This window comes from Nanorana parkeri, unplaced genomic scaffold, assembly GCF_000935625.1.
Source record: "Nanorana parkeri isolate BGI_ZX_2015 unplaced genomic scaffold, ASM93562v1 scaffold97, whole genome shotgun sequence".
In the NCBI taxonomy this organism is placed as follows: Eukaryota; Metazoa; Chordata; class Amphibia; order Anura; family Dicroglossidae; genus Nanorana; species Nanorana parkeri.
In genome coordinates, this window is record NW_017306365.1 from 330,711 (window position 1) to 352,343 (window position 21,633).

Below are 21,633 nucleotides of genomic sequence, written 5' to 3' on the forward strand. Positions count from 1 at the left end.
GAGCCAGTAACTGTAGACACTTTTTGTCTCTAGTGTTGTAATTGTTTCTCCTTCTGCACAAACTCCACACTGGATACAGGGATTACCTTCCCAAGCACATGCGTACATTTTTGCTTTTACAAAGTTTATTGAAACCACTCCTAGAAAGATTATAAAAACAGATGCTGTCTACAAATTACCTTTTAACCCTTTCACTGAATCTCTATCTCAAAAAGGGAAATACAGACCCCTGATATTTCTTAAGGCTCTTGACAGTACTGATAAAAAAAATAATGACAAAAAGTTACAATATATATACTCAGCTCTCCTGCAGACCATACTTCCTATATATTCACCTCTCCAGCAGACCATGCCTCCGTTAGACTCACCTCTCCAACGGACCATGCCTCTGATATACTCACCTCTCCAGGGGAACATGCTTCCTATATACTCAGCTCTCCAGGGGAACATGTTTCCTATATACTCACCCCTCTAGGTGAGTATACTACAATCTCACATTTAGTTTACTAATTTGTCTTGAAATTATAGTCTATCAAAGGAGTGAGCTTGGAGTGGTGGCTACTTTACAACACACACAGGTACCATGGGGAGCAAAAGTAGCCACCCTCCAGAAGGAAAGACAGTGTCAGCACCAATTCAACTTATCAAACAGATTATTATTATTATTATTATTATTATTATTATACAGGATTTATATAGTGCCAACCATTTGCACAGCACTTTCCAAAATGGAGGAAGACAGTACAGTTAAAAGACAATTTTAATAGAGGAGGGTTAGGAGGTCCCTTCTCGTGAGAGCTTACAATCTAGCACATATAACAAAACACTTTCAGTGATATATTTAACAGAGCAAAAGGGTCAAAATATGACATTTTTGGTTGTGGGTTTAGATATTCTTTAAAGTGGCACTAAATTCAGGATTTAAATCTTAAAAATGCATTCAAGTACCCCAACTATTAATACAAATGTGACTTATTTGTGCATCACTCGGCTATAGGTCCTCAAATCATCTCTGAATTAGTGCTGACACTGTCCTTCCTTCTGGAGGGTGGCTACTTTTGTTCCACATGGTCCCTGTGTGTGCTGTAAAGTAGCCACCGTCCAAGCTTGCTTCTCTGATGGACTACAATCTCAATACAAATTAGTAAACTAAACGTGAGACTGTGGTCCATCACGGGAGTAAGCTTGGAGTGGTGGCTACTTTACAACACACAGGGACCATGGGGAACAGAAGTAGCCACCCTCCAGAAGAAAGGACAGCGTCAGCACCAATTCAGAGATGATTTGAGGATCTACAGCTGAGTGATAAGCAAACAAGCTACGTTTTTGTTAATAGTTATGGTAATTGAATGCATTTTTTAAGATTTAACTCTTGAGTTTAGTGTCACTTTATTTACTCATTGGGTTTTGTGGCTGATTGCATTGCCTAGGCAGTGAAGGTTATGGATTAAAAAAGTTGGAGCTGCATCAGGGACACATTTCATCTAACCACCTCTGGATTAGATATGAGCTGCCATCAGAGCCTCTGTAGAATTTTAGGTGAGCAGCCACTAGAGGGTGATTGGAGAAACATAGTGCAGATAAGAATGTCTTGCGTTCATGGAGTCCAGCAGCTGTTTTAGGAGAGACAACATTCGGACTAAATGCATTCTTCCCACTATCACCATCATATGTAAAACAACTGGTTCTTTCAAGACTTTGCTTCTTCCTAGAACTTCAGCACACTGGGTTCCTGCAGAAACAGACATAAATGTAGGTTTCACTGTACAGCTACTCAGTGGCAAGCTTTGGATTGCTGTAGTCACAATAATGAGCGTAAATAAAGTTCTTTCCACTTCAGAAAGAAAGCTGACTGGTGGCCTTAGCTTGATCGATGTTTTGAGCCAATATAGTATGTGATTACCACTGAGCTCTGGTTAGGGCCACTACTTAGACTTCTGAGAAGCTGAATCTGAGGTTTTCAGCACGAGCCAACTGCAAACAGTACAGTATGCTCCCAACTTGGATATTTTATAGCAAAACAAAGTCCGTAGTGGCCATTAGCTTTAATTATTTCTCCCAAATCCTATAATATGTTCCATTCGGAGCTCCTTTTCTAAATTTCAGGGGAGCATTGCCCATATCGGGGGTGAAGAAAAGCCTTTAGTCTGCTCCTTTCATCCTCTAAGCCCTTATACTGACATGCCTAAGGATAGAATGAACTGAGCCTTTCTGGATCAGGAATTTTTGTAGGGTGGATGTCAAGGATCAGCATCTCTCACAATAGTAAATAGGATGACCTTTGCAGCTGGAAATTGAAAATGGCTATGGCTGCATATTCAGTAGTACCCTGAGGATCAATGCTGAAGGAGGAAAAACATAGACTAATGGAAATGTCCAGGGGGCCTTGAAGCATCCCGCGCCAGAGCTTCCTGGCATCTGAACCTGAAAGACAGTGGAACTTGATTGTTGCCCTGTGACATTCAGAGTCTTCTACACTAGATTTCTCAGATGTATGGGATATTCCCAGGCAAGATAAGATGATGTTTCAGTCTCTGTTATGCTATTCCCTGTTCCTATGATGTAACAAGCTGTCTGGTCTTCAGGATGCTGTTTTGCCCAGTGAAAAAACTCTGTTGAAACATAAGGAAGGAGATGCAGAGTCCACGCGCTCCCTCTTTTCTTGAAATGTAAGCAAATCCATCAGGTTTTCATATAGACTCACGGATCTCCCATGGAGTAGAAAATAGCGGTCTTATATGCGGGGCTAGGTTACTCCTAAGACTCTGAGAGTAGTGACCCAGACAATATGGTCTCCAGGGTTAAGTGGTCTTCTAAGTGACAGTTTGGAAATGGCAGCCCCACAAAAGAGCCACTTCTGGATGGGAGAGGCAAGTCTATGTTCTATTGCAAATTCCTGTGATCCCACTACTGGAGGAAGCAGAACTGAAAATGTCTGAAAAGCCACCGAGCCCAGGATACCACTAGAAAAGTAGCAGAGGTAAGCCTCCAAAGTTAACCCTAACCCTGGGTCTCACAGGGACAGGAAGTATGACACATACATCAATTAAACCCTTTTGTCTCTATCCAAATCTATCCAAAATTAAAGTGACACTAAGTACCCAAACTATTTAAAAAATGTAACTTATTTGCATATCACTTGTCTGTAGATCCTCAAATCTGCTGACACTGTCCTTCCTTCTGGAGGGTGGCTACGTTTGTTCCCCATGGTCCCTGCGTGTGTTGTTAAGTAGCCACCACTCCAAACTCCTGTGATGGACTACAATCTCACATTTAGTTTACTAATTTGTATTGAGATTGTAGTCCATCACGGGAGCGAGCTTGGAGTGGTGGCTACTTTACAACACACACAGGGACCATGGGGAACAAAAGTAGACCATGGGGAACAAAAGGAAGGACAGTGTCAGCACCAATTCAGAGATGATTTGAGGATCTACAGCCGAGTGATACACAAATAAGCTACATTTGTAATACCGTGTTTCCCCGAAAATAAGACACTGTGTCAGAAAGCCAGAGCCAGAGTTCGAGTGTCGCCGTCTGCGCATGCGCAGGCGCCTGTTGTGGACCATAGAGCCATAATAGGAGCAGCGTCTTTGCATGGACGTGCGCACTTACGTGCGCGTCATGCTCGCGTGCGCGTCATGCACGTGCTTGTGCGCACGGGCACGCGCCGAACGTGTCATTTGAACAATTGGCGCCAACTGGGCTATAAAGGCTGTGTTCAGCTATCCTCCTATGCTGTCAGATCGTCAGCTTCCTGTGTTCTGTGTTCCTGTATTTTCTGTATCCTGATTACCCGTTACTGACCCGGCTTGGACTACCCTCTGTTGCTTGCTCCCTGAAAACCCCGGCTTGTTTTTGACCTTGATTCTGCCTCACCCCTCGTACTACGTTGCTAGCTCGTTGATGACCTCGGCCTGCTTGACGATCCTTCTGCCTTGTGTGTTCTGCTTCCAGCTTCCTCAGCTCATCGGATCTAAAGCCTTCTGGATCCTCTTTGGTGCACCCGCATCCTTCTTCCTGCCCGGATCTACGCACTTCATCTCATCTCGCAGACGCAACAGGCTAACCAGCCTCTGGCACCCTTGCCCCTCTGTGCCCCGGCGCCCCTGTAACCAATCCAGGTGCTCCGGGACCGGAGCTGTGAGAGAGGCCGCCCTTGTCAACTCAGACTCCCCTAAGGTACGTGACACACTGGCTTATATTTCTTTTTCAACGAAAAAAGACACTAGGTCTTATTTTCGGGGGATGTCTTATATTTACCTGGCTGCAGCAGTCCGCTCACCGCTCTGATGCCGTCCACTTCGACCCCACTGGCTATGCCGCGCTGTGCCTGCTGGGAAATAACACTGTAATAGTTGGGGTACTTGCATGCATTTTATAAGATTTAAATCCTGAATTTAGTGCCACTTTAAAGAATATCTAAACCCAAAACCAAAAATGTAATATTTGGATCCTTTTGCTGTTAAATGTATCACTGAAAGTGTTTTGTTATATGTGCTAGATTGTAAGCTCTCACAAGCGGGGCCCTTCTAACCCTCCTGTATTGAAATTGTATTTTAACTGTACTGTCTTCCTCCATTGTGCAAACTGTTGTCACTATATAAATCCTGTATAATAATAATACTCTGTTGGGTAAGTTAAACAAAATACCTTTGACGTAAACCGTGTGAGCTGGTAACTTCCTGTGCTGACTTTTTTCAATAACATTGTTCATAGTATTACAGAACCACACCCCCTCTATGTTATGTCGAATAGGACATGGGTCAATGATCCTGTCTTGTTTCTGTTGTCCTGATAATGCATGGTAAGGGCTTGTTTACATCAGCCCACGTGCTAAAATGCTTCGTTATAGCATGCAGGCTGATGTCCATGTGTGTCAGCAGTAGAAGGGCAGTGCCTTGCATTTTTTACAATGCAATGCAATGTTTACCTTTTTTTTTAATAACTTTATTAAAATGTCACAAAGTGACATGCAGCCAGCACATCTATGGGCTGGAAAGCTGCATATTACATCTTTCTTTTGGTGTTTAGCCTAAATTTAACAGCAAAGTCCACCGTTGGGACCCTGTTTAAAGTTATATCCATATTTAGTGTGTAACTTAAAAATATGAGTTTGCCGAAGGATGTCACCAGCACACCATTTAACCAGTTGACATCCGCGGTGTTAAACCCCCTTCCCATCCAGGCCATTTTTCAGTATTCAGCGCTGCGGTACTAATTGACAAAAGTACTGGTATGACAGTACTCCATTAATAAATGGACTTTTAATAAATGGTCACAAGCACACTTTTCACTTAGTGTGCTGGTGACATCTTTTTGCAAACGTGGTCACTACGAGCACACACCAGGATTTCAAGGAACATCCTATACCGGTAAGGAGTGCAGCAAGACACCTATATATTAACATGAAATATGGTCCCAGTCCTCCCACACACACCTCATCAGGTGCTTTTCCCTGGAGCAACCAGTCTCCTTTGGAATAAGACACAGTTGTACTGTCCACTCCGCTCACACAGCTGTGTCATCCATTCACTGGGATCTGTTGATGAAAAGACTACAAGTCGTATCTGCCAAAACGGCGGACGGACTCGCAGAGCTCAATAAAGTACAAGTGCGGTGCCGTCACTATATTTGTAGGCCATTACTTCCTCCAGCTCCATGACAGAAAGTCTTTACCTTTGTACAGTCCTGGAGCTAAGTGAAGTTTTCAGGAGCCTGTGCATAGCCCCCGCAACACTGAACCTGGATGCAATGCTCTGCAGGCGTCAATGCTAAAATCTTTTTATCTTATTAACGTGGGTGCATTATTATTATTTTTTGGCAAAAGGTGGACTATAAATGGTGCTGGACTCTAAGGCATGGCTAGAGGATGAAAATAGTGACATTTACAAGATGTGCCAACACTCAGAGACCTACAGCCAGGACAAAATGTGTACTTTATGTGATAACTGCCCCCGTGCTTTATATTAACAAATAACTAATCCTGTTACTTTTTTCCTTACAAGTGAATGTAAAGGTGCCCACACACCTTGCGATAATCGTACGATAATCGCGAGAAATCCCGCGATCGTACGATTATCGTAAGGTGTGTGGAACCCGTGCGACCTCTACTACTGTAAGGTCGCACAACTTTTATCTTACGAACATGTTCGAAAACCCGCCGAGCATAGGGTTGCCACTTTTTTTCCAGCGAAACCTGAACACTCTAGCGGCGCATGGAAATTTATTTGGGGAGAATGAGTTGAGGCTTATCCATATGTAAATAGCCCCATCCATATGTAAATATCACAGTAGAGACTATTTTTAGTGGGGGAGCCAGTAGCCCATATTTTAATTTTAGTCGCCCATGTCTGTCTGACATCATGTGTTCGGTTTTCAGCTGCCATGAAACCCGGACATAGCATTCAAAACCCGGACTGTCCGGGTGAATCATGGACAGGTGGCAACCCTAGCCGAGCATCGTACGATGTTCGGCCGGTGTGTAGCATGTTCGTAAGATAAAAGCCGGACGGGCCAGTGTGCAAGCGCACACTGCCCGTTCGGCATTGCGGTAATCGGAAGCCCGCCCCTCAGGGGGGCGCGGCTTGCGATCATCGCAAGTACGATCTGCCTGTCCAAGATAGGCAGATCGTACGTTTTTTTTATTACCTTACAACCATCGCAAGACAAAAGTCTTGTAAGGTGTGTGCCCAGCCTAAATCTGGAGCATAAATGAGAGTTTACGAGGTAAAAAAAAAAAAAGGCTACCTCCAGCCTTATTTCAGCAATTGGCCTGTACCATGGAGTATGAATGACCGGGCAGACAGCTAGAAGCGGCTATGAACCTCTAGTACAGCGTGATACAGCCGCCGCCATTTTGTCGGAGACCTATCCGTACACGAGTCAATGGGCACTTTGTCTCCGGATTAATGGCCGCCGAGACATATCCCTGCCCACTTCCAGTCACATACAATGACTTGTTGTTCGCTTGCATAGCCCTCTGGATCAGCAGCTGGTGACGTGGACGCAGCTGGCGAGTGGGCGGAGCGTGTTACGCCTCGTTCTCATTGTGCGTTGAAAGTCAAACCCCTCAGGTGACCTTCTTCAGCTTCTAATTGGAAGACGGGCTCCGTCTCTTCCCTTCCGCAAGCCTACGCCAGCCCCTATTCACAGAACTCACTTACGCTGCGGCCGCTGTCTGGACGTTGATCGGAGCTGGGACAGTTCACCGGGGTATCCGCGCTGCCCCTGCGCTCCACTTTCATTCATTTACAGTGCAGAGCTGAGCAGTTGTGCTGAAGCTGTCAGCCGATCGAGTTGGGGGGGGTGGATAAAAGGAGTAATGAGATATCCTGCTGTCTCGTCTACAAGTATAGGAGTAGTCAGTGAAGTAGAAGTGAGGATACTTGGTGTCGTCTCGTCAGCCTGGTAAAGATGGTGGCTTGGCGATATGATGAATGGGCACAAGCCTATTAAACAATATTCCTATTGATCCATGGGTTTTACTGAGCAGCCGATATAACCATGCACTGCACTCTATAACGGCCAGGGCAGCAGAATAGATACGTTTTGTACTAGTTAGGCAACAATTGGCTTCAGAATCTTCTCTTGTTTACACTTTGCTCATCATGTGGGTGAAAATCTGTGTTGGCCTCATGGCCATTACATTGGGTCTCCTCCATCATCTGCAGCCTAATATCCTGGAAGCTGCTCAGGACTACCTGTCCTCATCCCTGGAGAGCATCTCTCCTGGAGAGCCGCCATCAAACCCTTCCCTGGAAGAAGCATTGTCTGCAGCATGGGATGCCCTGATCACAGCGCCTGGCAAACACTGGGGGAAGGTCGCAGTTGGGTGAGTACTGCATGAACACTCAACATGGGGGCAGTGACACTCTACCTGGGGCAGTGTCAGTCTTCCTGGGGGCAACAACACTACCTGGAGCAGGGACAGTCTACCTGGGGCAGTGACACTACCTGGGGCAGTGACAGTCTGCCTGGGGGGCAACAACTCTACCTGGGGTCAGTGACAGTCAGCCTGGAGACAACAATACTATCTGGGAGCAATGACACTCAGCCTAGGGGCAAGAGCACTCAACCTGGGGTCAGTGACATGTAAAAGTTAGAAAAAAGTCCAGGGAATGAGGGCTCTCCGAAGTGCTGGAAAGGGTTTGTTTGGAGGGCACAAGGTGTGCTGCTTAAAGTGCGGACCAGTCCGCACTTTTTGTGGGGTCAGTGACAGTCAACGAGGGGGCAACAACACTACTTGGGGGTAACGACACTCAACTAGGGGCAAGAGCACTTATTCCGGGGGCAGAGACAAGATGCCTTAGAACGTCCTTGGAAGTGTTTTTTGTCTAGTAAGTAATTGATCAGTTGATATTTTTGTTTTTGTTTTCAGTAAGATGTGGTGTATTGATGGTGATGGTTTAACCACTTCAGGACTGGCATGTTAAACCCACTTCATTACCAGGCCAGTTTTCAGTGCTGTGAAAGTTTGACTGAAAATTACTCCATCTTGCAACACTACATACAAACCCCATCCCCCCAAAAAACTGTTTCACTTTATTCTGTAATAAAACATATAAAAAAAAAATGTCAATACAGTATGAAAACCCCACAATGACCCCGTTTTGAAAAGTAGACACCCCTAGGTGATCTGATATTTTTGCCACAATTTTGCGGAAATTAAGAAACATGCCGGTATTGAGAGGGTTAAAACATGGAGCTTGGTAATGGAGTCTAGAACAAAATAAATGTCCAGGTTATTCACAGAGGATGGCAGAGGTGAAGGGGGTAATGTACAGGTCACACAGTGCGGGTGGATGTAGATGAAGGGGTTAATGAACAGATGTGCAGATAAGGGACTTGAAGGGGTTAATACACAGCTCAGAGGAGAGATAGAATGGAGCTGACATATTCTGTAGAGGAGAACGTGTGCAAGAGTAAAAAATGCTGATACACTTTAATATTCCTGACTGCTGCAGCTTGTTTTCACCAGGACTGATGAGTGCCTTATTGATTCCCTTAGGGTTTGTTCCCACCAAATCCGGACCAGATCTGCGTTCCAGGGCGTTTGCATGCATTTTTAGTGCGTTCCAGAGCAGAAAAAAAAGAGCATGCTGCAGTTTTTCCACATGCTCTGGAACTGAACGCTGTGGTGTGAGCTAGAGCCCAACATACCATTGGAATACATTGGATGCATTTTTGATGCGTTCTGTAACTGCTCTGCATCTGGTCCGCACTTGGTATGAACAAGCCCTTAAGGTCGCCATACACCTTACAATATTCGATCGGAAATCTTTGTTGCTGCCAAGAACCCTTTCGATTTTAGCTCAGATACCCCACCAAGCACAGATCAATGTCGATTTCGTTAATCGACAGAACCGATTTTCGTTTGCGCATGTGCAGTGTTGTTGTTGTTAATTTTTTTCCAGTACGAAAACGCCACTAATCCATCGATTTTCGTTCGGTTCTAAAAAGTTTTCCAGCCTGCCCGATCGAGGAAATTCGACTAGTTGTACAGTAATTGTCACGTCCCATCAACTGGCCATTAATCGTACGAACACCCGATTGCGTTCATTTTTCGAACGATAATTGTAAGGCGTATGGGCGCCTTTACTCTCCCCTGCCTTTTTTTTGTAAGAGGAAGGGGAGGGACTGGCAATGTAAACGTTGCCATGCCATCGTTGTTATAACCAATCACAATGATCACAAGATACAAAGCTGGTCTGATTGGCCCTGTGCTTGAAACCAATGCTTTCCACTATCCAATAACAGCAGGAGGAGCGGCTTGTGTGAGAGCTGGGCAAGCTCACACAGGAGATTCCAGGAGGATGTATGAGTACGTCCTCACGGAACAACAGGGTTGCGGAGTGGCCATGTATGTGAAGTGGTCGGTCTGTGAGTGGTTAAAGCTGAACTCCAGGATAAACAGATATTGTCTAAATATAAGAGCCATGTGTATGGTTACCGGAATCATGGTGTGCTTTATGTATATCTTCCAGATCGGTGCAGTAATCCAGTGTGAAACTTTGCAATAATCTAATAAAGACCTGTTACTGCTGCTCTCTCTCCTTGTGGGGTGACTGGTCTTGTATCCGCCCCCTCCTGTAGCTTTCTGCAGGCAGTCTGTAGTAGGTAGGGCCTGCTGGGCCCCTCCCACAGCTCTGCAAGGCTATGTACCACCCAATGATGATCTGCTACATTTATAAGGTAATATCAGGGTTTTAAGGGCATTTGGCAACACACACACACGCCACACACACACCCTTATCTATTGTGGTTATTGAGGAACATACACTATATTGCCTAAAGTATTGGTACACCCCTCCAAAACATCGTACGATGTTCGGCCGGTGTGTAGCATGTTCGTAAGATAAAAGCCGGACGGGCCAGTGTGCAAGCGCACACTGCCCGTTCGGCATTGCGGTAATCGGAAGCCCGCCCCTCAGGGGGGCGCGGCTTGCGATCATCGCAAGTACGATCTGCCTGTCCAAGATAGGCAGATCGTACGTTTTTTTTATTACCTTACAACCATCGCAAGACAAAAGTCTTGTAAGGTGTGTGCCCAGCCTAAATCTGGAGCATAAATGAGAGTTTACGAGGTAAAAAAAAAAAAAGGCTACCTCCAGCCTTATTTCAGCAATTGGCCTGTACCATGGAGTATGAATGACCGGGCAGACAGCTAGAAGCGGCTATGAACCTCTAGTACAGCGTGATACAGCCGCCGCCATTTTGTCGGAGACCTATCCGTACACGAGTCAATGGGCACTTTGTCTCCGGATTAATGGCCGCCGAGACATATCCCTGCCCACTTCCAGTCACATACAATGACTTGTTGTTCGCTTGCATAGCCCTCTGGATCAGCAGCTGGTGACGTGGACGCAGCTGGCGAGTGTGCGGAGCGTGTTACGCCTCGTTCTCATTGTGCGTTGAAAGTCAAACCCCTCAGGTGACCTTCTTCAGCTTCTAATTGGAAGACGGGCTCCGTCTCTTCCCTTCCGCAAGCCTACGCCAGCCCCTATTCACAGAACTCACTTACGCTGCGGCCGCTGTCTGGACGTTGATCGGAGCTGGGACAGTTCACCGGGGTATCCGCGCTGCCCCTGCGCTCCACTTTCATTCATTTACAGTGCAGAGCTGAGCAGTTGTGCTGAAGCTGTCAGCCGATCGAGTTGGGGGGGGTGGATAAAAGGAGTAATGAGATATCCTGCTGTCTCGTCTACAAGTATAGGAGTAGTCAGTGAAGTAGAAGTGAGGATACTTGGTGTCGTCTCGTCAGCCTGGTAAAGATGGTGGCTTGGCGATATGATGAATGGGCACAAGCCTATTAAACAATATTCCTATTGATCCATGGGTTTTACTGAGCAGCCGATATAACCATGCACTGCACTCTATAACGGCCAGGGCAGCAGAATAGATACGTTTTGTACTAGTTAGGCAACAATTGGCTTCAGAATCTTCTCTTGTTTACACTTTGCTCATCATGTGGGTGAAAATCTGTGTTGGCCTCATGGCCATTACATTGGGTCTCCTCCATCATCTGCAGCCTAATATCCTGGAAGCTGCTCAGGACTACCTGTCCTCATCCCTGGAGAGCATCTCTCCTGGAGAGCCGCCATCAAACCCTTCCCTGGAAGAAGCATTGTCTGCAGCATGGGATGCCCTGATCACAGCGCCTGGCAAACACTGGGGGAAGGTCGCAGTTGGGTGAGTACTGCATGAACACTCAACATGGGGGCAGTGACACTCTACCTGGGGCAGTGTCAGTCTTCCTGGGGGCAACAACACTACCTGGAGCAGGGACAGTCTACCTGGGGCAGTGACACTACCTGGGGCAGTGACAGTCTGCCTGGGGGGCAACAACTCTACCTGGGGTCAGTGACAGTCAGCCTGGAGACAACAATACTATCTGGGAGCAATGACACTCAGCCTAGGGGCAAGAGCACTCAACCTGGGGTCAGTGACATGTAAAAGTTAGAAAAAAGTCCAGGGAATGAGGGCTCTCCGAAGTGCTGGAAAGGGTTTGTTTGGAGGGCACAAGGTGTGCTGCTTAAAGTGCGGACCAGTCCGCACTTTTTGTGGGGTCAGTGACAGTCAACGAGGGGGCAACAACACTACTTGGGGGTAACGACACTCAACTAGGGGCAAGAGCACTTATTCCGGGGGCAGAGACAAGATGCCTTAGAACGTCCTTGGAAGTGTTTTTTGTCTAGTAAGTAATTGATCAGTTGATATTTTTGTTTTTGTTTTCAGTAAGATGTGGTGTATTGATGGTGATGGTTTAACCACTTCAGGACTGGCATGTTAAACCCACTTCATTACCAGGCCAGTTTTCAGTGCTGTGAAAGTTTGACTGAAAATTACTCCATCTTGCAACACTACATACAAACCCCATCCCCCCAAAAAACTGTTTCACTTTATTCTGTAATAAAACATATAAAAAAAAAATGTCAATACAGTATGAAAACCCCACAATGACCCCGTTTTGAAAAGTAGACACCCCTAGGTGATCTGATATTTTTGCCACAATTTTGCGGAAATTAAGAAACATGCCGGTATTGAGAGGGTTAAAACATGGAGCTTGGTAATGGAGTCTAGAACAAAATAAATGTCCAGGTTATTCACAGAGGATGGCAGAGGTGAAGGGGGTAATGTACAGGTCACACAGTGCGGGTGGATGTAGATGAAGGGGTTAATGAACAGATGTGCAGATAAGGGACTTGAAGGGGTTAATACACAGCTCAGAGGAGAGATAGAATGGAGCTGACATATTCTGTAGAGGAGAACGTGTGCAAGAGTAAAAAATGCTGATACACTTTAATATTCCTGACTGCTGCAGCTTGTTTTCACCAGGACTGATGAGTGCCTTATTGATTCCCTTAGGGTTTGTTCCCACCAAATCCGGACCAGATCTGCGTTCCAGGGCGTTTGCATGCATTTTTAGTGCGTTCCAGAGCAGAAAAAAAAGAGCATGCTGCAGTTTTTCCACATGCTCTGGAACTGAACGCTGTGGTGTGAGCTAGAGCCCAACATACCATTGGAATACATTGGATGCATTTTTGATGCGTTCTGTAACTGCTCTGCATCTGGTCCGCACTTGGTATGAACAAGCCCTTAAGGTCGCCATACACCTTACAATATTCGATCGGAAATCTTTGTTGCTGCCAAGAACCCTTTCGATTTTAGCTCAGATACCCCACCAAGCACAGATCAATGTCGATTTCGTTAATCGACAGAACCGATTTTCGTTTGCGCATGTGCAGTGTTGTTGTTGTTAATTTTTTTCCAGTACGAAAACGCCACTAATCCATCGATTTTCGTTCGGTTCTAAAAAGTTTTCCAGCCTGCCCGATCGAGGAAATTCGACTAGTTGTACAGTAATTGTCACGTCCCATCAACTGGCCATTAATCGTACGAACACCCGATTGCGTTCATTTTTCGAACGATAATTGTAAGGCGTATGGGCGCCTTTACTCTCCCCTGCCTTTTTTTTGTAAGAGGAAGGGGAGGGACTGGCAATGTAAACGTTGCCATGCCATCGTTGTTATAACCAATCACAATGATCACAAGATACAAAGCTGGTCTGATTGGCCCTGTGCTTGAAACCAATGCTTTCCACTATCCAATAACAGCAGGAGGAGCGGCTTGTGTGAGAGCTGGGCAAGCTCACACAGGAGATTCCAGGAGGATGTATGAGTACGTCCTCACGGAACAACAGGGTTGCGGAGTGGCCATGTATGTGAAGTGGTCGGTCTGTGAGTGGTTAAAGCTGAACTCCAGGATAAACAGATATTGTCTAAATATAAGAGCCATGTGTATGGTTACCGGAATCATGGTGTGCTTTATGTATATCTTCCAGATCGGTGCAGTAATCCAGTGTGAAACTTTGCAATAATCTAATAAAGACCTGTTACTGCTGCTCTCTCTCCTTGTGGGGTGACTGGTCTTGTATCCGCCCCCTCCTGTAGCTTTCTGCAGGCAGTCTGTAGTAGGTAGGGCCTGCTGGGCCCCTCCCACAGCTCTGCAAGGCTATGTACCACCCAATGATGATCTGCTACATTTATAAGGTAATATCAGGGTTTTAAGGGCATTTGGCAACACACACACACGCCACACACACACCCTTATCTATTGTGGTTATTGAGGAACATACACTATATTGCCTAAAGTATTGGTACACCCCTCCAAATCATTGGATTCAGGTGTTCCAATCACCTCCATGGCCACAGGTGTATAAAATTAAGCACCTAGGCATGCAGACGCTTCTACAAACATTTGTGAAAGATTGGGTCGCTCTCAGGAGCTCAGTGAATTCCAGCGTGATACCGTGATAGGTTGCCACCAGTGCAATAAGTCCATCCGTGAAATTTTCCTTGCTTCTAAATATTCCACGGTCAACTGATAGTGGTAATATAACAAAGTGGAAACAACTGGGAACAGCAACTCAGCCACAAAGTGGTAGGCCACATAAAATGACAGCATGCTAAAGCGCACAGTGCACAGAAGTCGCCAATTGTCTGCAGAGCCAATAGCTACAGACCTCCAAACTCTACGCACAACAGTGCGTAGAGAGCTTCATGGAATGGGTTTCCATGGCCGAGCAGCTGCATCCAAGCCTTACATCACCAAGTGCAATGCAAAGCGTCGGATGCAGTGGTGTAAAGCACGCGGCCACTGGACTCTAGAGAAGTGGAGACGTGTTCTCTGGAGTGACGATTCACGCTTCTCTGTCTGGCAATCCGATGGACGTGTCTGGGTTCGGCGGTTGCCAGGAGAACGGTACTTGCCTGGCTGCATTGTGCCAAGTGTAAAGTTTGGTGGAGGGGGGGTTATGGTGTGGGGTTGTTTTTCAGGGGTTGGGCTTGGCCCCTTAGCTCCAGTGAAGGGAACTCTTAAGGCATCAGCATACCAAGACATTTTGGACAATCTCATGCTTCCAACTTTGTGGGAACAGTTTGGGGATGACTCCTTCTTGTTCCAGTGCACAAAGCAAGGTCCATAAAGACATAGATGAGCGAGTTTGGTGTAGAGGAACTTGACTGGCCTGCACAGAGTCCTGACCTGAACCCGATAGAACACCTTTGGGATGAATTAGAGCGGAGACTCCGAGCCCGGCCTTCTCGTGCAACATCTGTAGCTGACCTCACAAATGCACTTCTGGAAGAATGGTCAAACATTCCCATAGACACACTCCTAAACCTTGTGGACGCCTTCCCAGAAGAGTTGAAGCTGTTATAACTGCAAAGGGTGGGCCAACTCAATATTGAACCCTACGGACTAAGACTGGGATTCCATTAAAGTTCATGTGTGTGTAAAGGCAGGTGTCCCAATACTTTTGGCAATATAGTGTATCTAAATGACTGTTTCTGTGGCCAAAGTTCAGCGTTAAAATACTATCTGATCAGTTGTGACGCAAAGAGGAACTGTGAAAGTATCGGTTGGCCTGCAGGAAGTGTAATCGGGGAACTGTGGACATACAAAAGTGGTAATTGAGCTGTAGATAAGCGACATTAGAACTTTGTGAGATCATTCAAAATAGACATTTTAAATGAAAGCATACGTAAAGCCAAACATGTTTCTGAATGTAGAAGGCAATGGTAAAGACCCCATGGCAGGGATTTTTTTTTTCGTGTGGTCTGTGTCCCATCAGATAGGATTCCTTTCATTTCCTGACCTTTGAAAGATTGCAGGATTTTTAAAAGTGATAGCATGTCAGGGGTAGGCAACCTTTGCACTCCGGCTCTTATGGAACTACCCAGTCCCATGGGGCATTGTAAGACTTGGATAGCCACAGGCATGGCTCCTGAAGGCATATGCATGATGGGATTTGTAGTTTTAGCAACGCTGGAGTGTTGAGGCTGTCTGCCGATGGGATATCCCATCTAAAGCTTATCACACATGTTACAATCTAATTGTGCAATCTCCTTTAGATCTACCAACACCACTGTAGTGTAAGGGCCTGCCTGAATGCACACAAATTGATTGGATAGATTAAGTAGGTCGGCATATTGTGTTTCAATAAATCTAAAGTTCATTGTACATATATTGTAACGTGTACGGTGACCCTTATACAGCAGTCATCAGAGCAGTTTTACCACTTGAGAGATTTCCCCTCACCTTCTGTTCCAGTGACAACTTTCAGATCCCCTCCAGACCAATGCATGGTAAAAACGTATGTTAAATCTGCATTGAACATACCGAAGTGCCATTTGTTTTCTTTTTAAATGGCACCCTGGCATGCTAAACCAGCAGACCCCTGACTACCATGCGTTGTCAGCATAAATGGTGCAAGTCCAATGTGGTGCGTTGGCAGCAATGCACGTTGACTTGCATGTATTAACGCACCACATTGGACTTCACAGGTGTTATGGGGCTCTAAAAGCTTAGATTTCCAATCGCATTCTGTACTAGTGACAGTGGTCACCGGGACTGATAATGAGGGTGAATCTTTCCAGCGGGGACATCTGACAGAGGTTCTAACCCAGGAGTGGGCAACTCCAGCTGTTGCGGGAACTACAAGTCCCACGACGCATTGCAAGACTGACAGTTACACGCATGACTCCCAGAGGAGGAGGCATGTTGGGATTTGTAGGTAAAGTACAGTTGGAGGTCTGGAGTTGCCCACCCCAATCTAACCCTTCCTGTTTTATCTAAAACTAAAGAACTTTACCTACCACTTTAATATCTCCCAAAACAGTTACTTTTAAGGGATGCCAACTCTCATGGTTGCCAGTGTGCTTATATTTGCACTGAACCGAACTTTCAAGCCCTCAGATGGCTGATGTCATAACTGATTACTTGTGCAGCTCCATGGTTACTGCAATCCAAATAGAGTCCCAGATGGCCCCTTCCTGGGCTTTAAAGGATAGCAGGGTGTAGTTCCATTTTAAAGAGAAACTTTACCCATATATTCAAAATAACCACTATGACACCTTTTAGAAAAGTTTAGTCCTGACAATCTACAAACACATACTTTGGACTGTGGCAATGTTAACTAAGGGCAGGTTACTAGCTCTCCCTTTACTTCCTGGAACTCTGGCACATGCGACTAAACATGTGATCATGCACGTCATCTCAGGGGAGGAAACTGCCTTTCCCTGAGATCTCCTGAGATTTCCCAGCAATGGTCTGCTGATGTAACCTTCCCAGGATGCAATGCTTGGGCACGATTACATAATTTGTGCCAAAGTGGACCAGGAAGTGGGAAAAAAAAGAAATTGTAAGTAAAATAAAAATATGTTTGTTTAGCTAATGTAAGAGGATTTCATATCAGCATGCAGACCTGTATAATTATGTGATTTTTAGTCAAAGGGGGTAAAGGTCCAAATTAATGAGAGTTTTAGTAGAGTGACGTTCGTTTTGTTTTATAGTTTGCATTGAATAGAAATATATACGAGTCCTGTAATGGTGTTTATTTACTTTTCAGGGTGAATTCTTGTGTTGATGTCGTAGTCTCAGGGGTCAGCTTACTGAAAGCGTTGGGTCTGAGCCCACAGACCGGAGGAGATCACCTGGTCCTTAACACTCTGGAGGAACTGGCGGAGACCTTCCAGCACTATATGCAGCGAGGTGCTGCAGCCGAACGTTTCTATAGTGACGCTGACAGCTTTCAGCACATCTCCCGCACTGCTTCTCAAGAGCCAGGAGCCAAGGTAACATTCACCATCACAACTGTATGCTACAGGCTGTGTGTGATCACGTTCATTGTGGAGGAGCTGGCTGGTTTGTGTTTAGTAACTGCTGATCACTGCAGTATGGTTATGCAAATATTAATGTAAGCCATTTTGTATTCCGCAGCTGGTCGCTTTACGAGTTAATGACTTGGGGAATAAAGTTTATTCAAATAAACTTTTCCTTAAAGACACAGTTCTCTAAAATACTAAAAAAACAATAAGGTGATCAGTGCCAGTAGGTGAAATAAGAGCTACCAGGCACTGAGGATATAAATAAATATCTAAAAAGTGTGAAGAAACAATCTTGTGCCGAGCTAATAATCATACACATCTAATACAATGAAACATATAAATGAAAAGCATATATGAGCCTTATTTGCTTTAAGGCTCATATATGCTATTCATTTATATATGTTTCTCTAAAATACTAGTTCAATGTTAGGGACTCAGCCATGCTTCTCTCAGGAAGGATTTTCCTTTTAAAGAACAACTTTAACAGAGGCATCCTTTAGGACTTGTTCACACCATTTCTATTGAGCTGCATTTTTCTGCACACCGCCACACATGTATGATGAGCAAGCCCTTACTGAATTGTATCTACCCTTCCCTGAATGCAGCCCGCCTGGGATAATATTTACCTGCCTCCCTGACCCAGAAATCCTTCCTCCTACAAGGTCCTGTCCAGCTTCTACTTGTTTATATATCTATATGATGTAGTGATTTATTCTCAAGTATTCAGTTTTGTATATATTTGTGTTTTGGTTCTCTTTAAAACCCAACTCCAGCCTCCAGTTTTTTTTGTTGCATATATGAGCAACACAGTGGCTAGCACTTCTGCCTTGAAGCACTGGGGGGTCAGAAGTTTAAATCTCGGTCAGGACACTATCTGCAAGGAGTTTGCATGTTGCCTGTACTCTGGTTTCCTCCCACACACCAGAGACATGTTTTAGAAAAATCAGATTGAACTCCTAGCTCTTTTCTGGTTGTAATTGGCTGTGGTAAAGTCATTTAGTGGACTACACGTTTGAGTCTGGCTCTACTTGCCTTTTTCATGCATCTCAGCTCTTAAACTCGTAATCCAAAAACTCGGTTATGATAAATTACATGCATATCAAGCATATACCCAAATGTATACATCACAAATTAATTTGGTACCAAACATGCCTATTCTATAATATATAACATTCAAACAGGTCACATTAAATCTCCTAAAATATATATATACATCCAATGTACGTGTATATCATGTTTTTCAAATGGTAATTCCATTCTAGTCAATAATACTTTGGTTGTTGGATTGTAAAACCGCATCAATCGAAAGCATTGATATTGTTAGAATAGTGACATTAAAAGGAGTGTCTGCTGAAGTATAATCGAACACTTCAGAACTCCTACCACCTACCCCTCAGCTTTCTTGGATTGACTCAGTGACACCTTTTTAGAGGGTCCACAAAAAGCTGCTGCACTTAGCAGCTGACCGCACTCAATTTTCCAATGAAACCATGCCAGATTGCTAAGGGTCATTCATGAGAGTCAGGGACCTTAATACATGAGATCGGATAGAGGAATTATACTTTGGTTTTGTTAGAACCCAGGACAAGGCAAACTCTGAATACTCTTTCACTTTTAATCCTTTTTTATTTTGCTGTTGCTTATTGTCTGTTTTGTAATATATATTTTTCTTACAACATTTTCTCTTTATCTTCTATATAATTAAAATTCGTTAGGCTTTATCTTTAAGTGCTTGCAATTAGAAGTGAAAAAATTCTTGCCTCTTAACTACCTCCCGGCCGGCCGTTGTGTATACACGGCTGGCAGCTTCTTGGATGTCACTGGGCGTGTATACACGTCCTGTTACATCCGCCCGCGAGCAGGAAATGCCCGTTATTTGAAAACGGGCAGCGATGCCCGTTAATATACAAGCGATCCGCCGGCTATAGAGCCGGCGGATCGCTTGTATGAGGTCCCATGACGTGCGGCATCCGCGGCTCCCCCCCTCCCGCTGTCAAGCTGGTCCTGGGCTCCGGTGTGAGCCCGGGACCAGCATACTGCCTCTGTCACAGGGGATCAGAGGGAGGTCGGTTCACGATCTCCCTTCCGGTCCCCTCTCCGCTGTCAGAATGCAAAAGTAATGTATATTACATCACTTCCGCATTCTCGTGTCACTCTCCAGCTTCAGATGCTGGAGAGAAGCTGATGAAGCAGATCTCTGCTTCATCAGCTTCTTCAGGGGGGTCCTAGGTGACATTAGGGGTTTTGGAGACCCCTGATGTCCCCATAAAGAGGACCTGTCACCTCTTTTGCTATCACATAGAGGGGTTTCTAACAATTTTAAGCTTGACATGTTTGGTGTCTATTTACCCGACGTGACCCCGACTTACCCACCCAAAAAAGTGGGTAATATTAGTTGTTTTATAACATAATGTAAAAAAAAATGTCAGTAATTTCTCCTGAATATAGTAAAAAATAAAACACCCAGTGGTGATTAAATACCACCAAATGAAAGCTCTATCTGTCCCCAAAAAATGGTATAAAATTCATTTCAGTACAGTGTTGCATGACGGAATAAATGTCAGTCAAAGTACCGCAGCGCTGAATACTGAAAAATGGCCTGGCCAGGAAGGGGGTCTAAACACCTGGTCTTCAAGCGGTTAAAGAAGGCTACCATATTCCAAACTCTTTCATTCCTGTTTGATGGAGTTGAAGGATCAGAACTGCTACAGCAGTTACTGTGAACCGTGAACATGCGGTGACAGCTACCGTTGTTGCTTGTAAATGGTTAACGATGGAGTTAACCGACCCCAATGATGATAATACTCAGTATGCTAGCGCTTAGATTGTTGTCCCGTGAGCTGGAAAATCTTGCAGCATCACACCTCCTCTTAAACATCTGACTGATACTGGGCTGTTCTGCATCTCCAGGGTCCTAGTTTGTGACATTATGCTTATTAATGTTATGAATGCAATATTGGCTTGAGGAGGGCATTGCTATGTATATTGTTCTTAAAAGAACATTTTGACATCCAAAATATGAGAAGACTCTTGAATTAGTCATTCTTGTTTTAGACAACTAGTAAAACAAACATAAAAGTTTAGATCCCAGTAGATGACATACTTTACAATGCAACATTTCCCTAGTCTGTGTTGGGATACCTTTTTATTGCTTGTAATGACCTTTTAGCTGTTAGTCATGTAAGAAAGCGGAACACACAATGAGACAACAATGGAGGGGGTGTTATGAAGCCACCCATTCCATTTTCCTCTTTTGACTATGGCATAGAGTGAGATAAGATAAGAGGCTTTTTCTCTGTTTCCCCACTTCTGTGTATACTAGTCAAGAGAGGAGTACGTGCCTCAAAGAGAACCCTTCCATGGAAGATGTTTTATCATTTCCATTAGCGCAGTAGGAAGAAACAACTAGTTCATGTGTTTTCAGGGGCATTACTGGCTGATGGATATACAGTGTTGAGTAAAGTGTATATCATAGCAAAATAATCATACTCAGTACATGTCAACAATACATATACATTTCCCATGTTTCGGCTCTTTAAAAATGTTGCAATTACAGAAAATACGCGTCGATCCTACCAGAAATCCATTTACCTAATAACTTCCTGTGGAATCTGCCGCACTGAAATTGCAAACAGTGTTATCAGCCCTGTCCAGTTTTCCTCTGCCTTCCCCTCTTTGTTATGGCGATGAGGAGAGGTGACAATGCTGCTGTCACCCTTGGACAGCAAGTGTTACTGGTAGGAACATTAGGTGAAAATAAAGAAAACTAATCCAAGGGTTGGTAGGCTGCAATACATTACAATTATGTTCTCGGGTTTAGATAAAGTTTAAGCTCATCTCTGGCAAAAACTTTTCTATGTCCTCCTTTGGAAAAGATTTTCCCTTTTTTCTTCCTGTTATTTCGGACATCTGTCCCCTGGACAGGATTCAAACTGAAATCTACCCATTTGTGATTTTATATATA

The 21,633-nt window shown here is 44.7% G+C and overlaps 1 protein-coding gene across 3 annotated transcripts in view; it reads left to right on the plus strand.

Annotated features, from left to right (window-relative positions):
• Window positions 1-7,555: 7,555 nt before the first annotated feature.
• ADPGK (ADP dependent glucokinase) overlaps window positions 7,556-21,633 on the plus strand; it is a 24,271-nt gene continuing 10,193 nt past the window's right edge. For 2 of the 3 annotated variants that reach the window (XM_018552815.1, XM_018552817.1), the window contains exons 1-2: window positions 11,413-11,691; window positions 17,411-17,636. In XM_018552815.1, the coding sequence (XP_018408317.1) occupies window positions 11,468-11,691; window positions 17,411-17,636 (450 nt within the window). In that variant the 5' untranslated portion in view covers window positions 11,413-11,467. Of the gene's footprint in view, window positions 7,835-11,412; window positions 11,692-17,410; window positions 17,637-21,633 lie in introns of those variants that run through there. The other variant, XM_018552816.1, reaches the window with a different exon arrangement.